At 41.0% G+C, this 21,679-nt stretch overlaps 2 protein-coding genes and 1 pseudogene across 2 annotated transcripts in view; 2 read left to right on the top strand and 1 right to left on the bottom strand.

The window, feature by feature from the left end:
• LOC146635172 (neural cell adhesion molecule L1-like) overlaps positions 1-21,679 on the bottom strand; it is a 640,298-nt gene that overhangs the window by 46,387 nt on the left and 572,232 nt on the right. The gene's annotated exons all lie outside the window — the stretch shown is intronic.
• LOC146635174 (low affinity immunoglobulin gamma Fc region receptor III-like) lies at positions 5,070-9,330 on the top strand. The gene is made up of 7 exons (XM_085349819.1): positions 5,070-5,100; positions 5,526-5,561; positions 5,771-6,034; positions 6,114-6,359; positions 6,446-6,607; positions 6,753-6,854; positions 9,287-9,330. Exons 1-7 carry the CDS (start codon positions 5,070-5,072, stop codon positions 9,328-9,330), a joined length of 885 nt encoding a protein of 294 aa, XP_085205945.1.
• Positions 14,414-20,597, top strand: LOC146635175 (histone H1-like; annotated as a pseudogene).

The following is a 21,679-nucleotide window of genomic DNA, read 5'->3' on the forward strand; positions in this document are numbered from 1 at the left end:
AGAGAGTCTGGGCGTAGGGCAGACTGGAAGGCAGGCAGGCGAGCAGGCTGGCAAGCAAGCATATGAAGAAGTGCAGCAGGAGCTAAAAATAAATGTTTGTTTCAGTTCTATGAAGCTGAGTATTTTGGATTAGTAGCACTGCTGTGTTTGTTGCATCATATTGCTGTAATTGTTTATATGCTTTATATATTCTGAGGTAAGTTGATCTATAGTGTTACATCATATTCTATAAGGCTGTTATGTGTTTGTATACTTTCTGCCCAGTTTGACCCATTTAGCAGAAGTCAGCCTGTTTAAGGCTCTGATATCTATTCTGTATGACTTAAAGCAGTTATGACATGGTCTGACTTTCTCACCCAATAAAGAAATATTTCATATATCAGTCTACTCTTCATTTTATCAGAAACAGTTTTCACAGCTCGTACATTTGCTTTTTACACATATATGTAAGCATTGAGCCAAATGTAATAATGCCAACATATTAAATGGTAAAATGATAAATGGCCTGTATTTCTATAGTGCTTCACTTAGTCCTTAAGGACACGCTTTACACTGCATTCAGTCATCCGCCCATTCACACACTGGTGATGGCAAGCTACATTGTAACCACAGCTGCCCTGGGGCGCACTGACAGAGGCAAGGCTGCCGGACACTGGCGCCACCGGGCCCTCTTACCACCACCAGTAGGCAGCGGGGTGAAGTGTCTTGCCCAAGGACACAACGACTGAGATTGTCCGAGCCGGGGCTCGAACCGGCAACCTTCTGATTACAATCAGAAGATCTTGAGCCACGATCGCCCCTTAACCGAGCAATATTTGTTTCTTATATATAATACATCTATATACACACTGTCAAAGATACTTGTCTTTGAGTAAAGATTTAAGGTGATAGGAAATATAAATAACTACAACTTGAATCTTTACGGAAGCTCAGTATTTGACAGAGTTCAAGCTCACTGCTGTAATAACTAATAATGTTTAATATGATAACTAGGGGCAGCACGGTGGCACGGTGGTTAGCACTGTTGCCGCACAGCAAGAAGGTCCTGAGTTCAATTCCACCATCAGGCCGGGGTCTTTCTGTGTGGAGTTTGCATGTTCTCCCCGTGTCTGCGTGGGTTCCTTCCGGGTACTCCGGCTTCCTCCCACCGTCCAAAGACATGCAGCTTGTGGGGATAGGTTAATTGGATAATCCAAATTGCCACTAGGTGTAAATGTGAGTATGAATGGTTGTCTGTCCTTGTGTGTTAGCCCTGCGACAGACTGGCGACCTGTCCAGGGTGTACCCCTCCTCTCGCCCTATGGCAGCTGGGATTGGCTCCAGCACCCCCCGCGACCCCGAAAAGGATAAGCGGTAGCGAATGGATGGATGGATGGATAATAATAACTATAATATTGGCCATATTATACTTACATTACCAAAGTGAGATGGTTTTAGTCTCATGACCAACATTAGCTAATTGTTATTTACTAGCTAATCTTAAATGACTGTTCAGCACAGAAATGAAGCCCAACAATCATGTTTTACAGTCCTGTGGTCTCAGCCTCAGATACTTATCAAATCACACAAAGCTCTTGTAGAAACAAATGAGCAAAATATGTTCTCCTTCATTTCTGTCAAACAAAGCTGTATATATTTCCAGCTGTTAGTATCATGGTTGCTAGGCAACCTGGGCAGCGCGACGGAGGCTAGACCGTCCCATTTTACAATCTCACAAGCCTCTCAATTCCGGCCTTAGCGGTCTTTGAGTACACGTCCCTTGAGGACCGTTAAGGCTGCAGAACCTGAATTGGGATACAGCCAAAGTCTGACAGCAGTTTGAAGAGGAAATGGATTCTGTTCTGTTCTTCACTCATCACCTACCTGACAGCTGACACCTCACACCTGTTTCTCACCTGCAGGTCAGACAGGAGGACACACAGAGGATGGAGGGAAGGAGGCTGGATCTGTTGGACTGAAAGTTGCTCTGCCTGTCTCTGCTGTGCTTCTTGTTGCTGCTGTTGTTGGGTTTTGGATCTACCAAAAACATAAACAACGGCAGAGTCAGGACTCATTCCAGCCTGCTGTTCCACTTCTGTGGAAACATTTCGGAAAGCTCTACCTTCCCCCTCAGACACTTTATTTTTTTTTTGTTTGTTTTTTACCTGGCAGGGGCGGATCTAGAAGGGTGGCATGGGGTGGCAAGTGCCACCCCAGTTTTCCATATGACAGTGTTGTTTATTGAAATAAGATAGCATTAACACTTTGAGCGTAGTTACAGTCAACAGTGAATATAAATGCTAAAACTGAATATATTGCATGGTGTTTTTTCTAAGGACAGCGCGAAAACAGTAAAGAAAGAAAAAAAAGCCACCTCTTTCCTATTGGTGGAAAAATGCACCATGTCGACCTTTTTTTTTTTAAAAAGTCAACACGTGGGATTTGGTTGTTTAGGAAGAGGGAAAGTTTTTGGAGCGACGGTAACGGCAGCGAGACAGAGCGAGGGAGGGAGAGAGTTTTTAGATGTGGGAGATTTGTGACGTTTAGTGTGGAGTGTATACTTAGTGTGTTGTGTAGTCGTTATTTTGTTTTGTGTGTCACTGAGGGCACTAATGAATGTCACTAAGGCACATTTGCAATGTAAACACTGAGTAGAAAGTTTTGTGATACACCTCCTGTTGTCAGGCCTGCAGGTTTAATACTCAATACTTGAAATGTGAAATTCACTTGTATTTTTATTTTTATTCCTATTTATTCAATTTATCCCCTTCGTATATTTTATTTATATTGTCTCTGTATTTATATATATGTGTGTGTGTGTGTGTGTGTGTGTGTGTGTGTGTGTGTGTGTGTGTGTGTATATATATATATATATATATATATATATATATATATATATATATATAATATTCTGTAACTCTGTAACTTCTGTCGGTGCTGTGCTTTTTTGGAAATCGAATTTCCCAGAGGAACCCACCCGAGGGATTAATAAAGTTCTATCTAATCTAATCTTATCCCTGTGCTGTTCTGTCTTTTGGTGGACAAACTTTTTTTACTGGCACACATCATTTGTGGGGCATCTTATTGTGACACCTGATTGTTCTCTCATTTTAGTTTTAGTAATATTTTTAAATGGTTGTAGAAAATGAAAAAAAAATGGCAGGTGTATTGGCTACATTTTTAGATAAATAGTTGTATATGTTTACAAAATGTACAATTTATATTTGCATTTCAAGTTATAAAAATTTACTCAACATGTCTGTGTGATTTTTTACAGTAAAAAAATACTACTAGGATTTTAAGTTCTTTGTGTGATTTCAGATCAGTAACACCAATGCAGTATGTCAGTGAAAAAAAAAACAACTAAATTCAGTTGAGCTGAAAAGAATGAAACCAAACAAGGGGAAAAAATAAAATGAAACAATTTGAGGGTGAAATACAAACGTAAACTCAAAAGGAGTCAGAAATGGTCAGTTGTATTTCAGACCTCAGAGGGTTAATCCAACAAATCATGGTTTAAATTTTTGTTCATGACAGTGCAGATTTCTGACATTTTGTGTAATTTAAGCGTATAACAATGTGATTGTTTTCTAACAAAAAACAGTGAAACTTAAGTTAGACTTGTGTTTGTAAATGAACCGCCCCATGTTGTGTAGCTTTCTGGATTTTATACTTATTGGGCTACATATTTATTATACAGGCTATAGAGTACATAGAATCAAAACTCACATGTTTTATGTAACTAAAGTGTTTAATTATGTGGGCTACAGACAATAATTACGTTATAGACTATATTTATATGAAAAACGTGTATAATTACTGCATTTGAATCATTATAACCACATGTAACCACCTGCATATGTGTTTGAAAAAAAGGCTTTGATTTTGCCACCCCATTTGATTTCTTTGCCACCCTCATGCCACCCTAAGAAAATTTCTCTAACCCTGGAGGGAACTACTTCCTCGTACACCTTTCATAATCATGTGTGAAATACGGCTGTATAAATGTGTCGCAGCCTGTTGGTGTGCACACTCACAACAATGGTTGAGCATAAATGGAGTGGACATATTTTTCCTCTAAAGAGGAGGAGAGGACAGGGGCAGCTGCTGTTGGGCGAGACAGACGTCAGCCAAGATGTTCAAATGGCACATAGCTTCAGTTTTTTATTACTTTATGATAATTCTGCATTATTAAGTGATAAGAACAAGTAATCTGATGTCCTGTAATCATTATGATGCTATAATTTGAGACAAAATAAAAGATACAGTGAATAAAATACATTTTTGTACAGAGTATCGAATCAGTATCGTTGATACCACCCTGAACTCTTTGAGGCCTTTTTTCTTTTTTTCTCCTCTGTTGCTATTTATTATAGTAGACTTATATGTTCAGTACTTATGTTTTACTATTTCTGCATTTTTTTAACCTGAATTACACAAAGACCTGTGTGTTTAACACAAGTTTGGAAGGAGAAGCTAAACCTATTAATGTTAAACCTGCATTCTTTCTAATGACCAGCAGGGGGTGACTCTGTTCTTTTACACGTGATTGCAGTGAAAGAACAGAGCCACTGCAGTTCATCAAACACATGCATCGTGTAATCTTTCCATTTTTGCTTGTGGGCAAAGATCTGATCTAAACCCACTTATTTAGATTTAGTCAGTGAAAACTAGATTTTAAGATCAGGCAGGAACATTGTTTCTTTGGCACTGATGTCTCAGCATACGAATGATACCATGATGAGCAGTCAGACAGCAGCCTTCATGTAACGTGTAACACATTACTGCACTCCCTGGTTTGATTTGTATCTTAGCTTTCAATTTAAAGCTTTCAGGAACAAGTTTTTGGCTTAAGATTTTTTAAAAAGAACAAAAACAAAAATGATAAAAAATTGAAAAAAAAAAGGCTGTTTGTTAATAGTTAAATTTGTTTTGGATAATTGGATAAATTGTGTCCTTCCATGAAGAATAGTCAGTCCTCCACCATGCCTGTATTTCAACCAATAGAAAGCTGGTGCTCAGAGGAAGAGGGCGGGCTTCACTTGGTGTCAGTGACAAATGAAAAAAAGCTCAAATGAGTGAGAAGGACGATGAAGGAAACATCTGTGCTGTGTCTGCTCTGTAAGTAGAATCTCTGTGTTTGTTTGAATTCTTGTACTTTTACTGTCTGCTCTCCTGATAACTGATGATGGAGGAGAAGACATGAAAAACAAATCAGGCTGAATTCAAGTTCAAACACCACGAGGACCAACTGCAGGTCTGAACTGACTCTTTATCTTTGCTCAGGAGTCGAGGAAACACAGCAGGCAGTGAAAAGATCAAATCATTCACTCATTATATCAACACAGCTGCACAGTTGACACATGACCTTGTGGGATTTACTTTTTCAGTCGCTTGTTGTCCAAACTTTATTGAAATATGTTGCTGGCATCAAACTGAAAATTAGCAGATTAATCAGAGAGATGAGTTTGTGTGTTTGTCAGCTGTTTGTGTGGAGTTGTTCTTTATGTTCACCTCAAATCAACCTGAGTGTCATTTCTCTTTAGTTCTGATCTCACTGCTGAGCTGCACAACAAACCAAGGTCAGTAACCTTCTTCTGTCACAGTTTAAACCTGAGAAATGCTCACTGATATGACCTGATTGGGTTCATGTTTCACAATGTAAAGTCTAACAGATCATCAGTTTCACATATGAATGAAATTATTTATTTAACAAAACACCTTTTACGTCATTCTGTTGTTTTTGACAAAAGTCTAACAGATCATCAGTTTTTCATTTTAATCCTCACAGCTCATCTGACTGTGAGTCCCAGCAGCTCTCAGATCTTTAAAGGAGACTTTGTGTCTCTGAGCTGTGAGGAGGACGACAGCTCTGCTGGATGGACTCTGAGAAGAAACACAAGCACACACACCAGGACTCAGTGTGGAGATGGGTGGGGAGAATCAGCTGGTTCTTCCTGTACCTTCAACCACATCGTCTTAGTAGACAGTGGAGTTTACTGGTGTGAGTCCAGAGAGGGTCCCATCAGTAACATGGTTAACCTGACAGTCACTGGTAAGCTGAGTGTGTGGAGTTAGTGTTGATGAAGCTGTGTGTAAATGGATGAAATGCTGTAGTTTGTCTCTGTGTTGAGGTGGATCAGTGATCCTGCAGAGTCCTGTCCTCCCTGTGATGGAGGGAGATGACGTCACTCTGCTCTGTAAAACAAAGACCACTCCCTCCAACCTCCCAGCTGCTTTCTATAAAGATGGCTCCCTCATCAGGAAGCAGCCTACAGGTCACATGACCATCCAGCATGTTTCCAGGTCTGATGAAGGTCTCTACAAGTGTGACATCAGCGGTCATGGAGAGTCTCCATCCAGCTGGATCACTGTCACAGGTGACACACTCACCTGTCTGTGTTTCTGCAGCTTTCAACATTCACAATGTGACGACAACTTAATGACTGTGTTTGCTTTATTTTAGACGAACACACCACCACACCTCCACCTACATCCACACCTCCACCTACATCCACCTCTCCCCCTGTTCTCTCTGCGTTATCATGTGTTGGATTAGTCTGTGTTGTGGTTCTACTGGTGTTACTGGTTCTGTTGGTGAGACGATGTGTTCACAGGAAACCTGAAGGTGAGACTCAGACTTCCTCATTTTTCACGTCTGAGTTTGTTTAGTAGAATAAAGTTCACATTTATTGTGACCACAGTAACAATTTAAGTTTAATCTCTGTTTAAATATTTAATTTAGATTTTTTTTTCATTTTTGAAAATTTCAGAATATCATAAAGATGTTTTAGAAGATGAAATCATCACTCATGTCATGTACGACACCATCAAGATATCAAATCAGCAGCAGCAGCCAATCAGACAACAGAGAGGTAATATTATGTCGAGGAGGATGTTTTCAAAATTTCTGCTTAGTTGTCGGATTTTCTTCTAAGAGTGTTTCTGTGTAGCTTTACAGTTTGGGGATATTTACAGAAAATATGAGTGAAGAATTTAATGGACCTGCAAATGTGTGACCTTTTTGTGCATTATGAGTATAGTTTGGTATGAAATGGGTACGAGAACATTTTCTCAATCATGTTTTTAACAGTGGTTAACTGAAGCTAACAGCTCTGCAGTCGTCCAGCATCCTGTTTCTGATAGAAAGAAAACACTTCAGCTGCAGGTGTTTCAACACAGAGCTGTTCATTGTTTATCTGAAAAAAAATCTGTTCTGTCTCTGTTTCAATACCAGAGGTGGCAAAAGTACAGATATTTTTTATCTAAGTAGAAAATATCTGTACACTGAACCTCACACGGTGGTTCAATGTGGGGAAAATCCCATTAGTTGGCTATGATCTGCTGCCCTGAGGTTTCCTGTTCTCTGTAAATTGAATTCAACAAGTTGTAAGCAGATGTTTCAAACGCTATCTTGACTGATTTCCGTCCAATACACTTACAGTACACTGTGTACACACTGTCCTTATACTAGACCGGATAAAGTTAGTGTGAAGGTGAAATTTAGTAAATGAATGTCAGTGTCATCAGCTTAGTTTCAAATTGGTCTCTGCTACATTTGATGTAAGCTAACTCTGACCATGAAATCACAACCACTGTGCAGCAGTCACACACTAAATCCATCACAATGTGACAAACCTAAACTGCAGATTGTTTTCAAGGAAGTTTTTGAATAAAACATAACACACATTTTAACTCTAAGCTCTCTTCTTCCTCTCCTTTCCTCTATTCTCATCTTTCTCCATCTCTGAGTGAAGTTAGCTCTCTTTCTTTTCAGTCCCTGTGAGCTGCTAACGGTCCCAAAGCCGGACCTTTAGCTAGCAACACACTGTGAGACAAACTGCACACAAACAGTTTGTGTGTTTGCTGATGTTTATTAACCTCTGGGTGGTCTTGGGTCGATTTGTGCCATTTTCCATTGTTCGTATACACGCCATTTGCACTTTGTTGAATGGAATATAGCGAAAGTCTGCAAAAAACAGTTTGGTCACATTTACTGTTAAAATTTCAGTATGACTTCCGGAAATTAGCTTCAGTGGCTAAGCTACAGACAAACTTACACTATTGGTCTTAGTGGTCGATTTGTGCCCCATTGAAACCCATTATAAACGCTATTTTTCACTGCAGATTAATTACGGTTAAAGGGATCGTGATCGTTCCACCTTCAGTCTTTGTGGGGAGCTTGCCAGCAGCTGGCCGCCTGGAGGGCTTTTTATGCTCCTGCAAAAAAAAAAAAAAAAGTGGATCGAAATACATGTTGGTGCTAACCCTAACCCTTAAAACAACGAAACTATAATAAAAACTTTGTATGAATATTTCAGGGAGAAGTAGTTTTACAAGACTGGCTAATTTAAAGTGGAAAGAAATATTGATATATAATCTTTTTATAGCACTTTTTATGGCGTGGTCGATTTGTGGCTCTAAGACCAATAGTGTATGCATTTTTCTAGGACCTCCCAGAGGTTAAGTTGATAGACATGTTGCATTTGAAATTACCTGCTTCTGAAACAACGTTACTCCTTTTATGCTCATTCCCCTTTTCGAGGGCTAGCTAGATACTAAAGTAAGCAACCAGAATCTATGAACATTAGCATTCATTTTAGTGCTGTGGAGAAAAAAAAGAAAAACATTAATCTTCCTGAAGATTCTAATTAACATGAGCCTTCTCTGTACCTGATTGGAACTAAGGCTGAATAGCAGCCTTAATGCTGTGATGTTTGCTTTGTGCTCCATGGTGAAATACATCAGTCAGCATTTACGGCGGATGGCAGCTTTGTGGTCGTCCTGTGTCAAAGAAACCTTCCATGTGTACAACTGTTTCACAGCAGATGAGTTCAGATAAGAAAACAGTCATAGTTGTTATCGCTTAATCTCTTTACTGTGCCACTTTACAAAAAAGAAGAATGTTTTGCAATAGCTTTAGTGCAATAACATAAAAGCAATGCAGTTGTTGTGCGTGTAGTAATTTGGATGTGTTTCATTCTACAGAGACGGATTCAGTGGTAGTATACCCAGGAGGGAGAACTGAAGACGTCAGTTATGGCCAGACAGCCATCAGAACAAAGAGTCCCAGGTACAGCTGCTCTTTATCTTTAACTTAGGACAGAAACAAGCTAGCTGCTCATCCTGTTGCCATGCTAAGCTAACCACATCCTGGCTCAAGCTCAAACTGCGTCCCAGTTCACACTTAATCAGTCTGAACTGGGACTGTGTGTGATGCAGAGAGGTGGAGACTGGAGGTCTTGATTAAACTACAAAGCTTGTAATCATGTTTCCTGTTGTTTGAACTGTGTATGTTTGTGTTCAGACTTTAAACCAGAGCCAGACGTCGTCTACTGTTCACTGAAGTAGTCCACCAGTCCAACCACTAACGTCCAGCTGCTGGTCTCTAACTGGTTCATCCCAGCACCTCAGACTAGAGGACATCCACATGTTACTGTCATGGTCCTGGGTCGTTGACCCAGCGTTTTGTGTTTTGTGACTATTTCCCTCTGTTCTAGTTATTCTGTGTCCTCCCCCCTTGTGTCCGGTTCGGGTTCTAGATTTCCTGTTTTACTTTGTAGGTCTGTGTCTCGTTATGCCCATTAAGTTCCAGCTGTGTCCCCTCCTGTGTGCCATTTCCTCATTACCTGGTGTGTGTATTTATAGTTGGTGTCTGCCTGTGCTCCTTGTCGGGTCGTCTGCACTCATCCGTGTATTTCTGCGTATCTCTGCATTCATCTGCGTTCCATGGTGTCCTGTCTCTGCGTCCCTCTGCCCCGCACCCCCTTTGTACGGTCTCAGGTTTGCTATTTAGTTTCTCCCAGTTTAGGTTTCCGTTTGTAAAGTACTCATACCTCGTTGCCTGTTTTTGTCACCACCACCTTTGTAAATAAAACATCACTCGTATCATCAGTTTGCTGCATCTTGGGTCCTCCTTTTCCTCCACACCACACGGCTCCCTCCGCCAGCCGTGACAGTTACAGAGATTTTTATAAGTATTTTCATCTTGGTTGAAAAAGCTAAAAATCACCAAACAAAACTTTTTTGTGTTTCCTGGATTTCTGCAACATCAACAAATTTTCGCTCTCATTTGCATTTCTCACGTGGGTCTCTGGGTTTCTAAAATACGTCCTGTGGAAATTTTGATTTGTTGCTGTTTTGTTGTGGCTAACCGACACCCACCTGTCTGCAGAATACAGCGAAAACCAAAGAGCTGCAAACAGAAAAAACAGGATCATCATGCTTTGGTTAGAGCAGCTTCAATACAGTAAAGGTGTCTGTTTGATGTCAAAGACTTTTTTCTCACCTTGAAACCAACCAGCAGCAGCTGACACAGACATTTTTTTTTTACAGAGCTGAATGGTTTTGGTTTCTGATAAACTTGAAGCTCATGAATTTGTGACTCTGACGACTTCTTGACTTTTGTCACACATGTATTTTAAACTAATTTCAATATTGAACAAAGATAACCCAAACCTGGAGTGTTTGTTAACCTTCTGACAAATGTAAAAAAAGAAAAAGAAAGACAGAAATGAGATACCAGTGTGTGTTTTCGTTTGTTCCATTTTTATTATTTTATTTTCGAAATTTATGAACAATGTTTTTTTTTAATCCTGAAGGAAAATGTCCCATCATCTGTTTGTACCAAGCTGAAACATGCTTGGATTGTGCAGCAGAACACTGATCTGAAACCCACCAGCAGGTCCGTCTCTGCCCAGATAAAACATTATGGGTCATTCCCACGACCCACAGCTTTACTGTGTTCCAGCAAAGTATCCAATAGCAGTGACAACTCCTCCACAGTAGCAGGTGGGATTTTTCTGTTTTGAGGACGGCTCCTTTTACCTGTCGGATGGTCTGACAGGTGGTCCCATATATCCCAGAATTAATAGCGCGGTGGTGGGTGTGGATAATTTTGCCGCAAAATACGGCAGAAAGGAGCGGCCAAAGAGGTTTATATATATATATATATATATATATATATATATATATATATATATATATATATATATATATATCATAATAATCTGACAATACTATAATATTGGCCATATTATATTTACATTACCACAGTGAGATGGCTTTAGTCTCATGAACAACATTAACTAATTATTATTTACTAACTAATCTTAAATGACTGTTCAGCACAGAAATGAAGCCCAACAATCATGTTTCACACTCCCGTGGTCTCAGCCTCAGATACTCAACTAATCAAAGTGATGTCATAAAAATGAATGAACAAAAAACATTTTTTCTCCTTCATTTCTGTCAAACAATGCTGTATGAAACTTTTCTCACGGTTAGTATCATGGTTGCTATGCAAACCCAAGCAGCGCAACCAAGGCTACACTGTCCCATTTCACAAGCATCTCACTTCTTGTACTTCGTAGTACCTGCCGTACATAGTCCGTGAAGTGCGCGTTGTTAGATTTGTATTGTTGATTGTCATTTATGCTTAGAAATATTTAACCATATATGCTTAGAGGTGTATAATCATTTGTAGGTTGAAAGAACGTCTCATCCTAGAAGGTCTGTAACAGCTCTGTGTAGCATGAAGGGGGAGTGCGTTCACTCCCTCTACAGAGTGTTCCGGCATAGATTACACACCTCCTAGGAAAGGCCGTATCTGTCAGGGCTCTGTGTGCGGGCAGGCAGAGATGAGGATCCAAATGCAGGACTCAAACACAGAATTGAAACTCAAAAAACCTCAGCTTTATTGCTGGCAGAAAAACAAACATGGAGTGAGGATGGAACACTGAGCCCAAGGACACACAGGCATAATTCTGAGGGTACGACGCGACACTGAGCATGGGAAAACACAGGGCTTATATACACAGGGTAGTAACGGGGGAATCGGCAACAGGAGGGAGACACAGCTGGGAGAGATCAGGGCTAACGAGACGGGGGAGCTAAGCTGCACACACTAACATAAGACAAAGACTTTCACAATAAAACAGGAAACATGAATTACAAAACAAGCATGCAGACTTTACACTGAGAGACAGACAGAATGACACATGGAATCTGAACTAAACTAAACGTGAGATATAACTGAGAACAAATCCTTAAGCACGGATAAACAGAAACAAGAAATAATCATCATCATCATCACTACGAGAAGAAAACAATCCATGAAGCAGAAATAAACCAAAACATAATAAACTCAAAATACTGGGTCCAACGGACCCAGAACCGTGACAGTATCTTCTCTTGCTGATATATGGTATAGCAAACACACGTATATCTGTTTAAGTATAAGAGCCTTTTGTTCAGATGGACCGCTAGGCTCCTGGCACCAGCTTTGGGGAGTCTTCACAGGGTCACATCTGGACCACACACACACACACACACACACACTATTCTTTGTTCACATGTATACCTATGTAAGATGTCATATGTTAATGACCCTATGCATATTCATGTAACCACAATAAAAGGAGTGCTATGGGGAGCCTGGCTGAGAGTCTGACGGAGGCTAGGTGGTGGGACGACACTTGGCCCCAGCCAGATTTCCCTCATGCATGAGTAAACCAGCCTGCTTGTGTCTTGCTTTGCAGTGTAATTATATTGTCTTCAACGTTCCAGCGGATAGGTACAAGCTACAAACCTATCATTAATTGGTCCTTCGAGAGCCGGATCCCTGGAATCGACATTCACCGAGGGGGGAGAGGCACGTTGACAGACTGACGTCAGCCAGGAAGTTCCTGTGGATTCACTGTCTGTCTTTTCTCCTCGATGAATGACGATCGGCAGGATCTGAGGCTGATATTACACGCTAAGCAACGCCAAGTAAGTTTAAAGAGGCCGACTCTATAACCGTGTGGTTGTGCAGTCTCCGCCACTTTGGGGGGCGTTGAGAGGTTCCTCGCTACTTTGTGCAGCGAGAGGTGAGTTCTCCGCCACTTTGGGGGGCGTTGAGAGGTTCCTCGCTACTTTGTGGAGCGAGAGGTTCCTCGCTACTTTGTGCAGCGAGAGGTGAGTTCTCCGCCACTTTGGGGGGCGTTGAGAAGTTCCGCGGGGTCCAGAATGTGCTGGACAATAGGCCTATTTTGTGTTGTTGTCGTTGTTGTTGTCGTTGTTGTTGTTATTGTTGTGTGAGTGTGTGCGGAGCAGAACACGTGGTCTGTGACACCGACTGTTGTTGTTATCATGGGTTTCTAAGCAACCAAGAGTGAGTCGGAGGGAGACAGACGTTTGTGCTGGACTTTGCTCCTGGCAGCACAAAGTATTTAAATAAAGATGAGAGAGAAGTTTTCAGAAAACACACCAGCCTTGAAGAGCACACCTGTGAAAACAACTAATATGCTGAACCCTGTATGAAACATCTAAAAGTACATGATGGAGAAGCTGTATTGAATATGAAAGTGTAAGACTTTGCCGCTGTGGGCAGAGCATGCAACTACTGTGTGATGTTGCGTTGCGGTTTTTTTTTTTTCTGAGCTGATGAGCAAGCTACACATTGTCAGCTGTCTGAGGACTGCTCAAAGAGAGGGAAACAGGGAGTGTGCAGCGTTTCCGTGAGCAGTTTTCCTGCATCTTGACTTGTGTGTAGAGTGTTCATAACATCAGCATCATGTTTTTGTTTATTTGTTTTGTTGGGTTGAAAATAGTTAAATAAATGTGTGATCATGCCTATGGATCAGCATGGCACATATCTCCAGCCATATGATTTATTTATGCAGATGACAAAGTGAGTGTGAATGTGTCTGACATCACAGTGTTTTTGTGCACTGTGCAAAAGTAATTGCCTTTGATTGTGAGTGAGAGCGGTGATTCTGCAGGTCACCAGCTATTGTAACGAAAAAAAAAAAGAGTGAAAAAGAGACAAAAATTACATTGTAGACGAAGAAAAATAATCATGGGAAAAAGGTTTCGTGTTGATCAGCCGAAAAACAACTACAATGTCATTTTATGCTTTTAAGAAAGGATTGTTCACACAAACACACACAGAGAGAGAGAGAGATGTGTGTTGATTAAGCAGCGATGATAATAATGAAATGTCTTAGTTTGTCACTTTCAGGTGCAAAGCAGACCTGAATCAATTTTCCACATGCAGCGGTCGGAAGAAAGTTATAGTTTAACATCATTGGAAACATGCAGGCCAAGTTTCTGGCTGACTTATTTACAGTGCCATGTGTTTCTCAACCTCACAAGCGAGCTCACTCCTCCCTGAAGATAAGGAATGCAGCTCCAAAGCAATAACATGATAAAGAGACAGCAGCAAGTCCTGAGCACAAAAAGTCCCAGCAAAGCAGCAGCAATGTGGACAAACAGCAGCAGCAGAAGAAAGCAAACCCATCTTCCTGTCTGATTGGATGAATTCCACGGAGGGGCGAGCAAGATGGCGGTGGCAGCATGTTGAAATGCTCAGAAAGGATTGAGTGACTCGGGCAAGCCACTTTAGCCAGCAAGCTAGCATGCTGGCTAGCGACATGAAAGAAATGGACCCTTCATGATGCGTTCAACGTGCCAGCGCTGTGGTGGGAAAGGCTCCATCATAAACACGCCCTGCGCCCTGTGCAGAGGTTCAGGCCAAGAAGAAGAAGACGATGACTTCCAAGCCCAAGAAGGTCGGCCTCAGCGTGGGCGAGCTGATTGTGAAAGCCGTGGCCGCTTCCAAGGAGCGCAACGGCCTGTCCGTGGCCGCTCTCAAGAAGGCTCTGGCTGCCGGAGGCTACGATGTGGACAAGAACAAGGCCCGTGTCAAGACCGCCATCAAGAGCCTGGTGGCGAAGGGCACTCTGGTGCAGACCAAGGGCACCGGGGCCTCCGGATCCTTCAAGATGAACAAGGCTACTGAGAGCAAAGCCAAGAAGCCCGCCGCGGACAAAGCCAAGAAACCGGCAGCAGCTGCTAAGAAGTCGCCCAAGAAGGCAGCGGCAGCACTTCAGACACTAGCACAAAGTCAACCGCATCAGAGGAGGGACAGGACAAAGCTGAAGGAGAAACTGCCTGCTATTGGACTATTGAAGTGGCAGAGGACAATAGTGAGAGTGGTGAGAACACAAATTTTGTTATTAAATGTGGGAAATCAAAATTTGGGTTAGCAAACCTGGGGAAAAAGAAAACTGACTGCTTAAGTTGGAAAATTGTGAAGGAGTCTGAAAGATATACAAACATATACAAAATCACACAAGCACAACATACATTAACCCTACTAACAATTCCAAACACAAGAGAGCTTATGAAGATTAGACAACATCTTAAGCGTGTGAGTCTGTTTATCATCTTGTCCAAGTCACCTCGTGTGATGCAAAAACCAGTGGACTCATAGCACAGTAGTTAAGAAATGATCAAATAGCAGAGAAATGTGTAGGAAAGGCAGAGAACATGCTCTGCTGGAGATGCAGCTCCACAGACATGCATTAAACCTGCATAATAACACAAACACACATGCAATGAAAATTATCTTGTTATCTTTCATCAGTGTTAAAATAGTGTCAATTTAGCAGACACTTGTTATCAAATACTGAATTTATCCAATGCAAAAAATTGACTCTCTAGGTTGCAGGACAACAATTTAAACTTTTGTGGGAAAAAAGATCCTGGTTTGACGAACCAGTGATCAGATAATAAATTTAGTTGTTAATATAGTAAATTGGGAGAAGCTTCCTGCTTGATTGATGCAGCACAAGTTTACTACTAAATTTACTGTATGAGGGAAATTCTCTTTTAGTGATAACATTTTGAACATGCATTTCTGTTGTCCTGTCATCCTAGTGGGTTAATAGCTGATTCAAATTAGTTGATCAGTTTTAGATTAATGAAAGGTGACTGAATTCTAGCACGAGTGAATGAGATGTGTTGGAGTTTGTTGTGTGTTGAGTAGAGGCTCTAAAACACTGAGTTTCCTGCTTTGATGTGCGAGTGAATCCTGTATTTAGATACACAACTCTGAATACGTCAGAACAAACTTCTTTTGTGAAGTGCATGACAGCATGTCACATGTTTTATGATGAAGGGAAAAGGAAAACTGAATAAAATGGGTGTGTGGCCTAAATGAGTGAAGAGCACAGACCTGGTGATTAAACTCATAGCTAATAAGACATATTAGGGTTATGTTGTGTGTTGTGCAGCTGATGGTTGGTTTGGAGTGAATCTAGCTGATGATTCTTCTCCTGTTGTGAAGTTGATGAGGAGTTTGTGTCATGACTTAACAAGGCCTTTTTATTTTGATACTTTCACAGTGCACTGGAAGCTTGGTTTGATAATCTTTGTTATTTTTTTGTTTTTATCTTTTGAACAGACACTGATTTTGTTTGTCTATTTCTTTTCTTTAAGCGGATCTGCACGTCAGAAATTAAAAGTGCTATACGACCTGTCGAGAAAGCCTTACAAGTGAATTTTCTCCACATTAAAATGGGCTCAGGAGAAAGCTACTTATTTGGGACAATATTAAATGAGTGTCCCAGCCTAAAAAAAAAGGATTCAGCAGCGATGTAATCCAAACTAAAGTTCTTCTTTTTCTTTTTGAAATGACGTCATTTTGCTGAGAGTGGAAACTAAATGCGACAATTGATTCCACTATCAGCAAAGAAAGAAAGGATGAATGTATGAATGAATGAATGAAAGAGGAAAAAAACTGACTGACTGATAAAAGCTGACAAATGCTGACAAAAGCTGACAAGACTTTACTGATGTAACACGACTGTGTGAAGTTAACCCCCACCTGACAAAGATACAGATGAACCCATGTGTTTCCTTTTACAGGAGCAGAAAGATGACAGCAACACTCGAGGTTGCATGATGATTTAACCTTTTAAATGCCATTTTCTGTGTCTGTGCATTTATCAGGTGTGTTATTCATAGGCTTGTGTTGCTCACAGAGGGAGCTGTGACAAAGTATGCATACGCCTGCGCAAGCGCTAATATTTGCATTTTCTTTTCTTACAGCATGCCAGTTCTTCATTTGAATTGATGATGCGATTTATACCAGGACAACTGGTTGATGTTTTTTCCTACTACAGGATTTCTGGGTTTATGTGTGAGGAAAACTGTGTTTACAGGTTATGAGTGGTGATGCTGTTACACTGTGTTTTGGGAAAATGTGACGTTACTTTGATGATATGAATAACATATTTTCCACAGCAATGGATGGTTGATTTTATGGTCTTTTTTATGGCACCTCTGGAACCTGTTGACCTGTGTCTGACCATAATCAATGTGTGTTGCTAATGTTTGTTTTTCTGTGACTGCGTGTGGAGGATTCAGCAAAAGCGGACAAGTGACATGAGAAAAACAAATAGGAGATGCAGTGTTTATGGACAAGTTTAATATGGAGCTCATTAGCTGGCCACTTTTGAAGCTCCTAGTCATATATGAGTGGAGTGACTTTGCTTACGAGCAGTCACTGATTACATTAATGTTGACTGAGTACATGGGATGATCCATGTCTGAGGTGACTTATGGAAATAATTGTAGTTTACTGATTTGAGAAAACCTGCACATGACACTTGTCTTGCTGATGTTGAATGCTTATTACTCTTATGATACAATTGTTTACAGGTATGAAGTTTGATTTCACTTCCAGATTTTGCTTTCCAGGCCGTGATGGTGTGTATGCAGGCTCCTGGGAGAGCCAGGTGTTAAGCAAACTTAATATGCAACACACGCTAACATCTTTTATTGCAGGGTTATAGGTCCAGGGTGGTGCTACTCCGGAGGAGATGCCCTGATGTTGCCTGGGACATGATCTAGCTAATCTTTTTCTTTAAGACAGGGATCCAGGTTTGATGAGTTGACGCGTCAAGAGGAGGGGTCCAGGAATTAACATTAAACAATGTTTACTATTATTGTTGCAGTGATTTGTGTGATTAACCGTTTATTTACAGGTATTAAACCTATGCAAGTGGTGCATCCATGTTCAGATGAGGCTTTGATGGCCTATAAGTGAAGTTCACTGAACTAAAGAATGTGGTTTGATGATTGTTGACATGCTCTCCAAATAGAAGTTTTCCCTCCTAGCAAGGAAATACAGGTGCAGCAGTAATCTCCTGAGAAATCTTAAGAGGCCCAGTGAGAAGCGAGAAACATTCCAGGCATAGCTGAGCCCAGGCAGTGATTGAGGTCAAAGGTCAAGCTGGTTGGGGCCCATCATGAGATCAGACCTTGGAGCCACAGCAAGGACCATGAAACTGCCTGCAATAGAGAAATCTCACACTTGGTTGTTTCAGGGGTGAGGGGGAAGTGCTGATTGAGCCCCCGTAGGTTAAGCTCGCACTTCAACCTCCAGCCTCTGACCAACTCTAGGGCAACCAAGTGCGAGGCGTGACGGCTGAATCAGCTGAACCAGGAGGAAGGCGGAGAAGCTGAGGGTTTTGAGACAGATCCAGCAGGCCCAAAATCAGGACTATCCATGACGAGAAGGAGTGCCCTGAGAGGATCGTCCACAGGATGGGAGCTGAGGCCAGGAGAGAGGCTTCAGGAGGATCAGAGATCATCTTCAGCAGCGTGGGGACATGAAAACTCGAGGAATGAGGGGAGCGTGCCAAGCTCCATCGACAGCGCAGAGGGAGTCTAAGGATGACATCATTATTCTGTGAAAAGCACAGGAACCAGAAGCTATGGTGGTGATAACAGCAGTTTCCTATGAGGTCTGCAGCTTTGGAGATAGCTGAGACCCATGTTGACAAACAACAAAACCAACTGGTATGTTTGAATGTTTATTCTACATACATTTGGACTCTGGTCCTATGGACAATGATGGAAACATCTGGAAGAGACATTCATGACGCCCTGCAGAGCTCAAACCACTCTGCAGAGAGACATGTGATTTGCACACCCGGAGGAAGCATCACCAAGCTGAGATGTGTTTGAAAATGTTACTTTCTTATTTTCACTATTAAATTAACAATTCATTTGTTTGCTTGTAGGATGCCATTGGATGAGATCAATGAGTAATGGGATAACTGCTAATACATTTGTTAAACTATGTATTTTTTCAGTAATTTAGGGTGATTTGACATATGCTGAGTATAAAAATGTTTGCATTGAAATTGTCAGACATGAGGTATTCATAACTGGGAACTTTTCAAGCATAAAGGTCAATTTTTATTTCCAGTCTCTCCACTTAAGTCAGTGTGTAATGTTTTCCGACGAGCCCAAGTGTGTCCACCATTTTCTCTCTGTGCGTCTGATCAGAGTTCGGGAATCAGACTAAACACACTGAATGTGTCCTGAGCTTGAACCTCTGCGTTCCCGGTGTTTATATTACAGGGACAGCAGCGGGATTTGTAAATGAATATTTTCTGTAGATGTGTGTTAGATATAGATTCAATATGTCAGTCTTTAAAATACTGCGTCACAAACTGTTGGCTCCACTCCAACAGGAAGAAGTGTTACAAAACACACAAAAGTTATTGTGAAATGTCCTGTTAGTGTTCAGTTTTGTTATAAAATGGGCATTAATCTAAATCAGTCTAGCCTCTGACATACACCATAAATACAATAATGAATAAAACATGAAATATAAACTGAAACAAGCAAACTAACTGAAACTAAACTTTTTTACCATTTAAAAACACAAAGTGAAAAAGAAATACAAGTAAAAGCTAATTAGACATTAAAAAAAAAAACTATAACTCTGCTGGCTGTGGATATGTTTCAGGTGGGGGTTTCAGCCACCACAGATGTCTTCCTTGTTTTGTCTGTTAGTGACTGAAATCATTTAAATATGCGTATGTACCTGCCACAGTGTTAATTTAAAGTTCTCACCCTCGAGGTCTTTCTATTGTACTCACTTTTGTTTCTAGCGGTCTAGGCAATAATGGCTGTGTTATACAAGCTGTACACGGAGTACTTTACATCGTATAAAGTGTCATATCTTCAATGTTGTCCCATGAAATGATATAATAAAATATTTACAAACATGTGAGGGGTGTACTCACTTTGGTGACATACTGTACATGAGGGAAAAGTTGTTAGTGGAATTTTTCATTCATGAGATTTCAGGATTTAGTAAATGTGACACGTGTCAGCTCCATGGCTGTAAACTGATTTGATGTTTGATTTTCCTGTCTCCATTAGTCTGTGGAGTAGGTGGAAAGGAGCTGCTGCACCACAGTAACTGCTGTCAGACTGACACATCTGTTTGACCATAGCCAGTTATAGTGTCAGCAGCTGTTGGAGGTTTAGGATCTTTATAATTACAGTGCAGGTGGGTATAGACATTAACTATAGAACTGAATTAAACCTGTTACCTTTGTTACAAATATTGCATCTGTTTCAAGAGGAAGTAGTTATGACAGCAACACAAAGGTTGCTGGATTTGATATTCAGACTGACTTAATTAGACAAAACAAAATTATTATATTAAATTACTGAAAACATGTTTGAAATAAATAACATGGATGTAGTATTTTTAAATATGTTTTAGTAAGGTTTAATATTAAAAATTAGAATCTTATTTTATGTAATAATACCAAATAAGAGTTATTGATTTCTGTTTACACAGACATGATTTGAGCCAAAGCCCAGACAACAGTCTCACTGTCTGTCCTAAGTGTTTGACCTCAGCTGTTTGTCTGATATACTCATTTCTAATTCTGTCAGTCACTCCCAATGAAAATCTTAGTCTTTAACTCTTCCACCTCCAGCTTCTGTGGAGAAGGGAGGCAGTACTGGAGAAAGACCTGTAACCCCTAAACTTAACCTCATCTTTAAATAAAAGCTACACAGTCAACGGAAAATGAAAACAAACTGCTGTTATTGTTAAAATCTGCCTCCCCCTCCTTCCTTTTCTTTGCTATCCTCAATTATCCTGAAATTACAGAATTAAATCAGAATCAGAATCAGAAAGGGTTTTATTGCCAAATGTTGAGCAGGTTTACAACATTAGGAAATTGCTGCGGTGCTTCAGTGCAAACATACTGTCATAAACGCTTAAATAGACATGAAAATACAAATAAGAATAAGAATTAAAAGTGCTAAGTAGAAGGATATATACATGAGTGCAGGTGGTGATCAGTGCCAAACATGGAATGATGCAGTGAACACAGCGTAGGGTCATGTGTTAGTGGTGGGAACAATCATACGGTTATTGTTCATGTGTCCAACAGCAGAGGGGAAGAAACTGTTCTCGTGGCGAGAGGTTCTGGTGCGAATGGACCGGAGCCTCCTGCCTGAGGGGAGCAGGTCAAACAGACTGTGTCCAGGGTGAGAAGGGGCAGCTGAGATCCGAGCTGCACGCCCCAGTGTCCTGGAGGTGCACAGGTCCTGCAGAGATGGGAGTCTGCAGCCAATCACCTTCTCAGCAGAGCGCACAACACGCTGCAGTCTCTGTGACTTCTTATTTTTCTTATTGTCAGTGAATGCGTCGTGTGTGCTTCATGGCTCCATCTAGTGGACTGATAGTAGAAGTAGAGCAGCTGATGGCAGCTTCCTCTGCCTCACACTGCTGTCTGACTGCATCCAGCTGACACTGAGATGAAGCAGAAAAGAAGCAGCTGATATTTGGACACCACAAATAATGGGAAGGAGGATTTCAGTTGATGTGTACATGAATGATTTGTTTCCTCTGCAGGTGAAAGTAGAAAGTGTGTGTGAGCTGATGTGGGTGTGAATTCAGCAGCATGGATCAGTGTGAGGACAGAGAGGAGGGAGTCCCTCCCTCTAAAACCACTCTGTGTGGGGAACATGAGAGCCAAACCAAAGCTCAGAGGTGAGATGACCATCTCTAACTGTCCATAACTCTTCTCCATGTCACAGCACAGCACTCACA

This window comes from Diplotaxodon limnothrissa, linkage group LG3 (assembly GCF_057381915.1).
Source record: "Diplotaxodon limnothrissa isolate DT_005_m linkage group LG3, D_limnothrissa_male_GT1.1, whole genome shotgun sequence".
NCBI lineage: Eukaryota > Metazoa > Chordata > Actinopteri > Cichliformes > Cichlidae > Diplotaxodon > Diplotaxodon limnothrissa.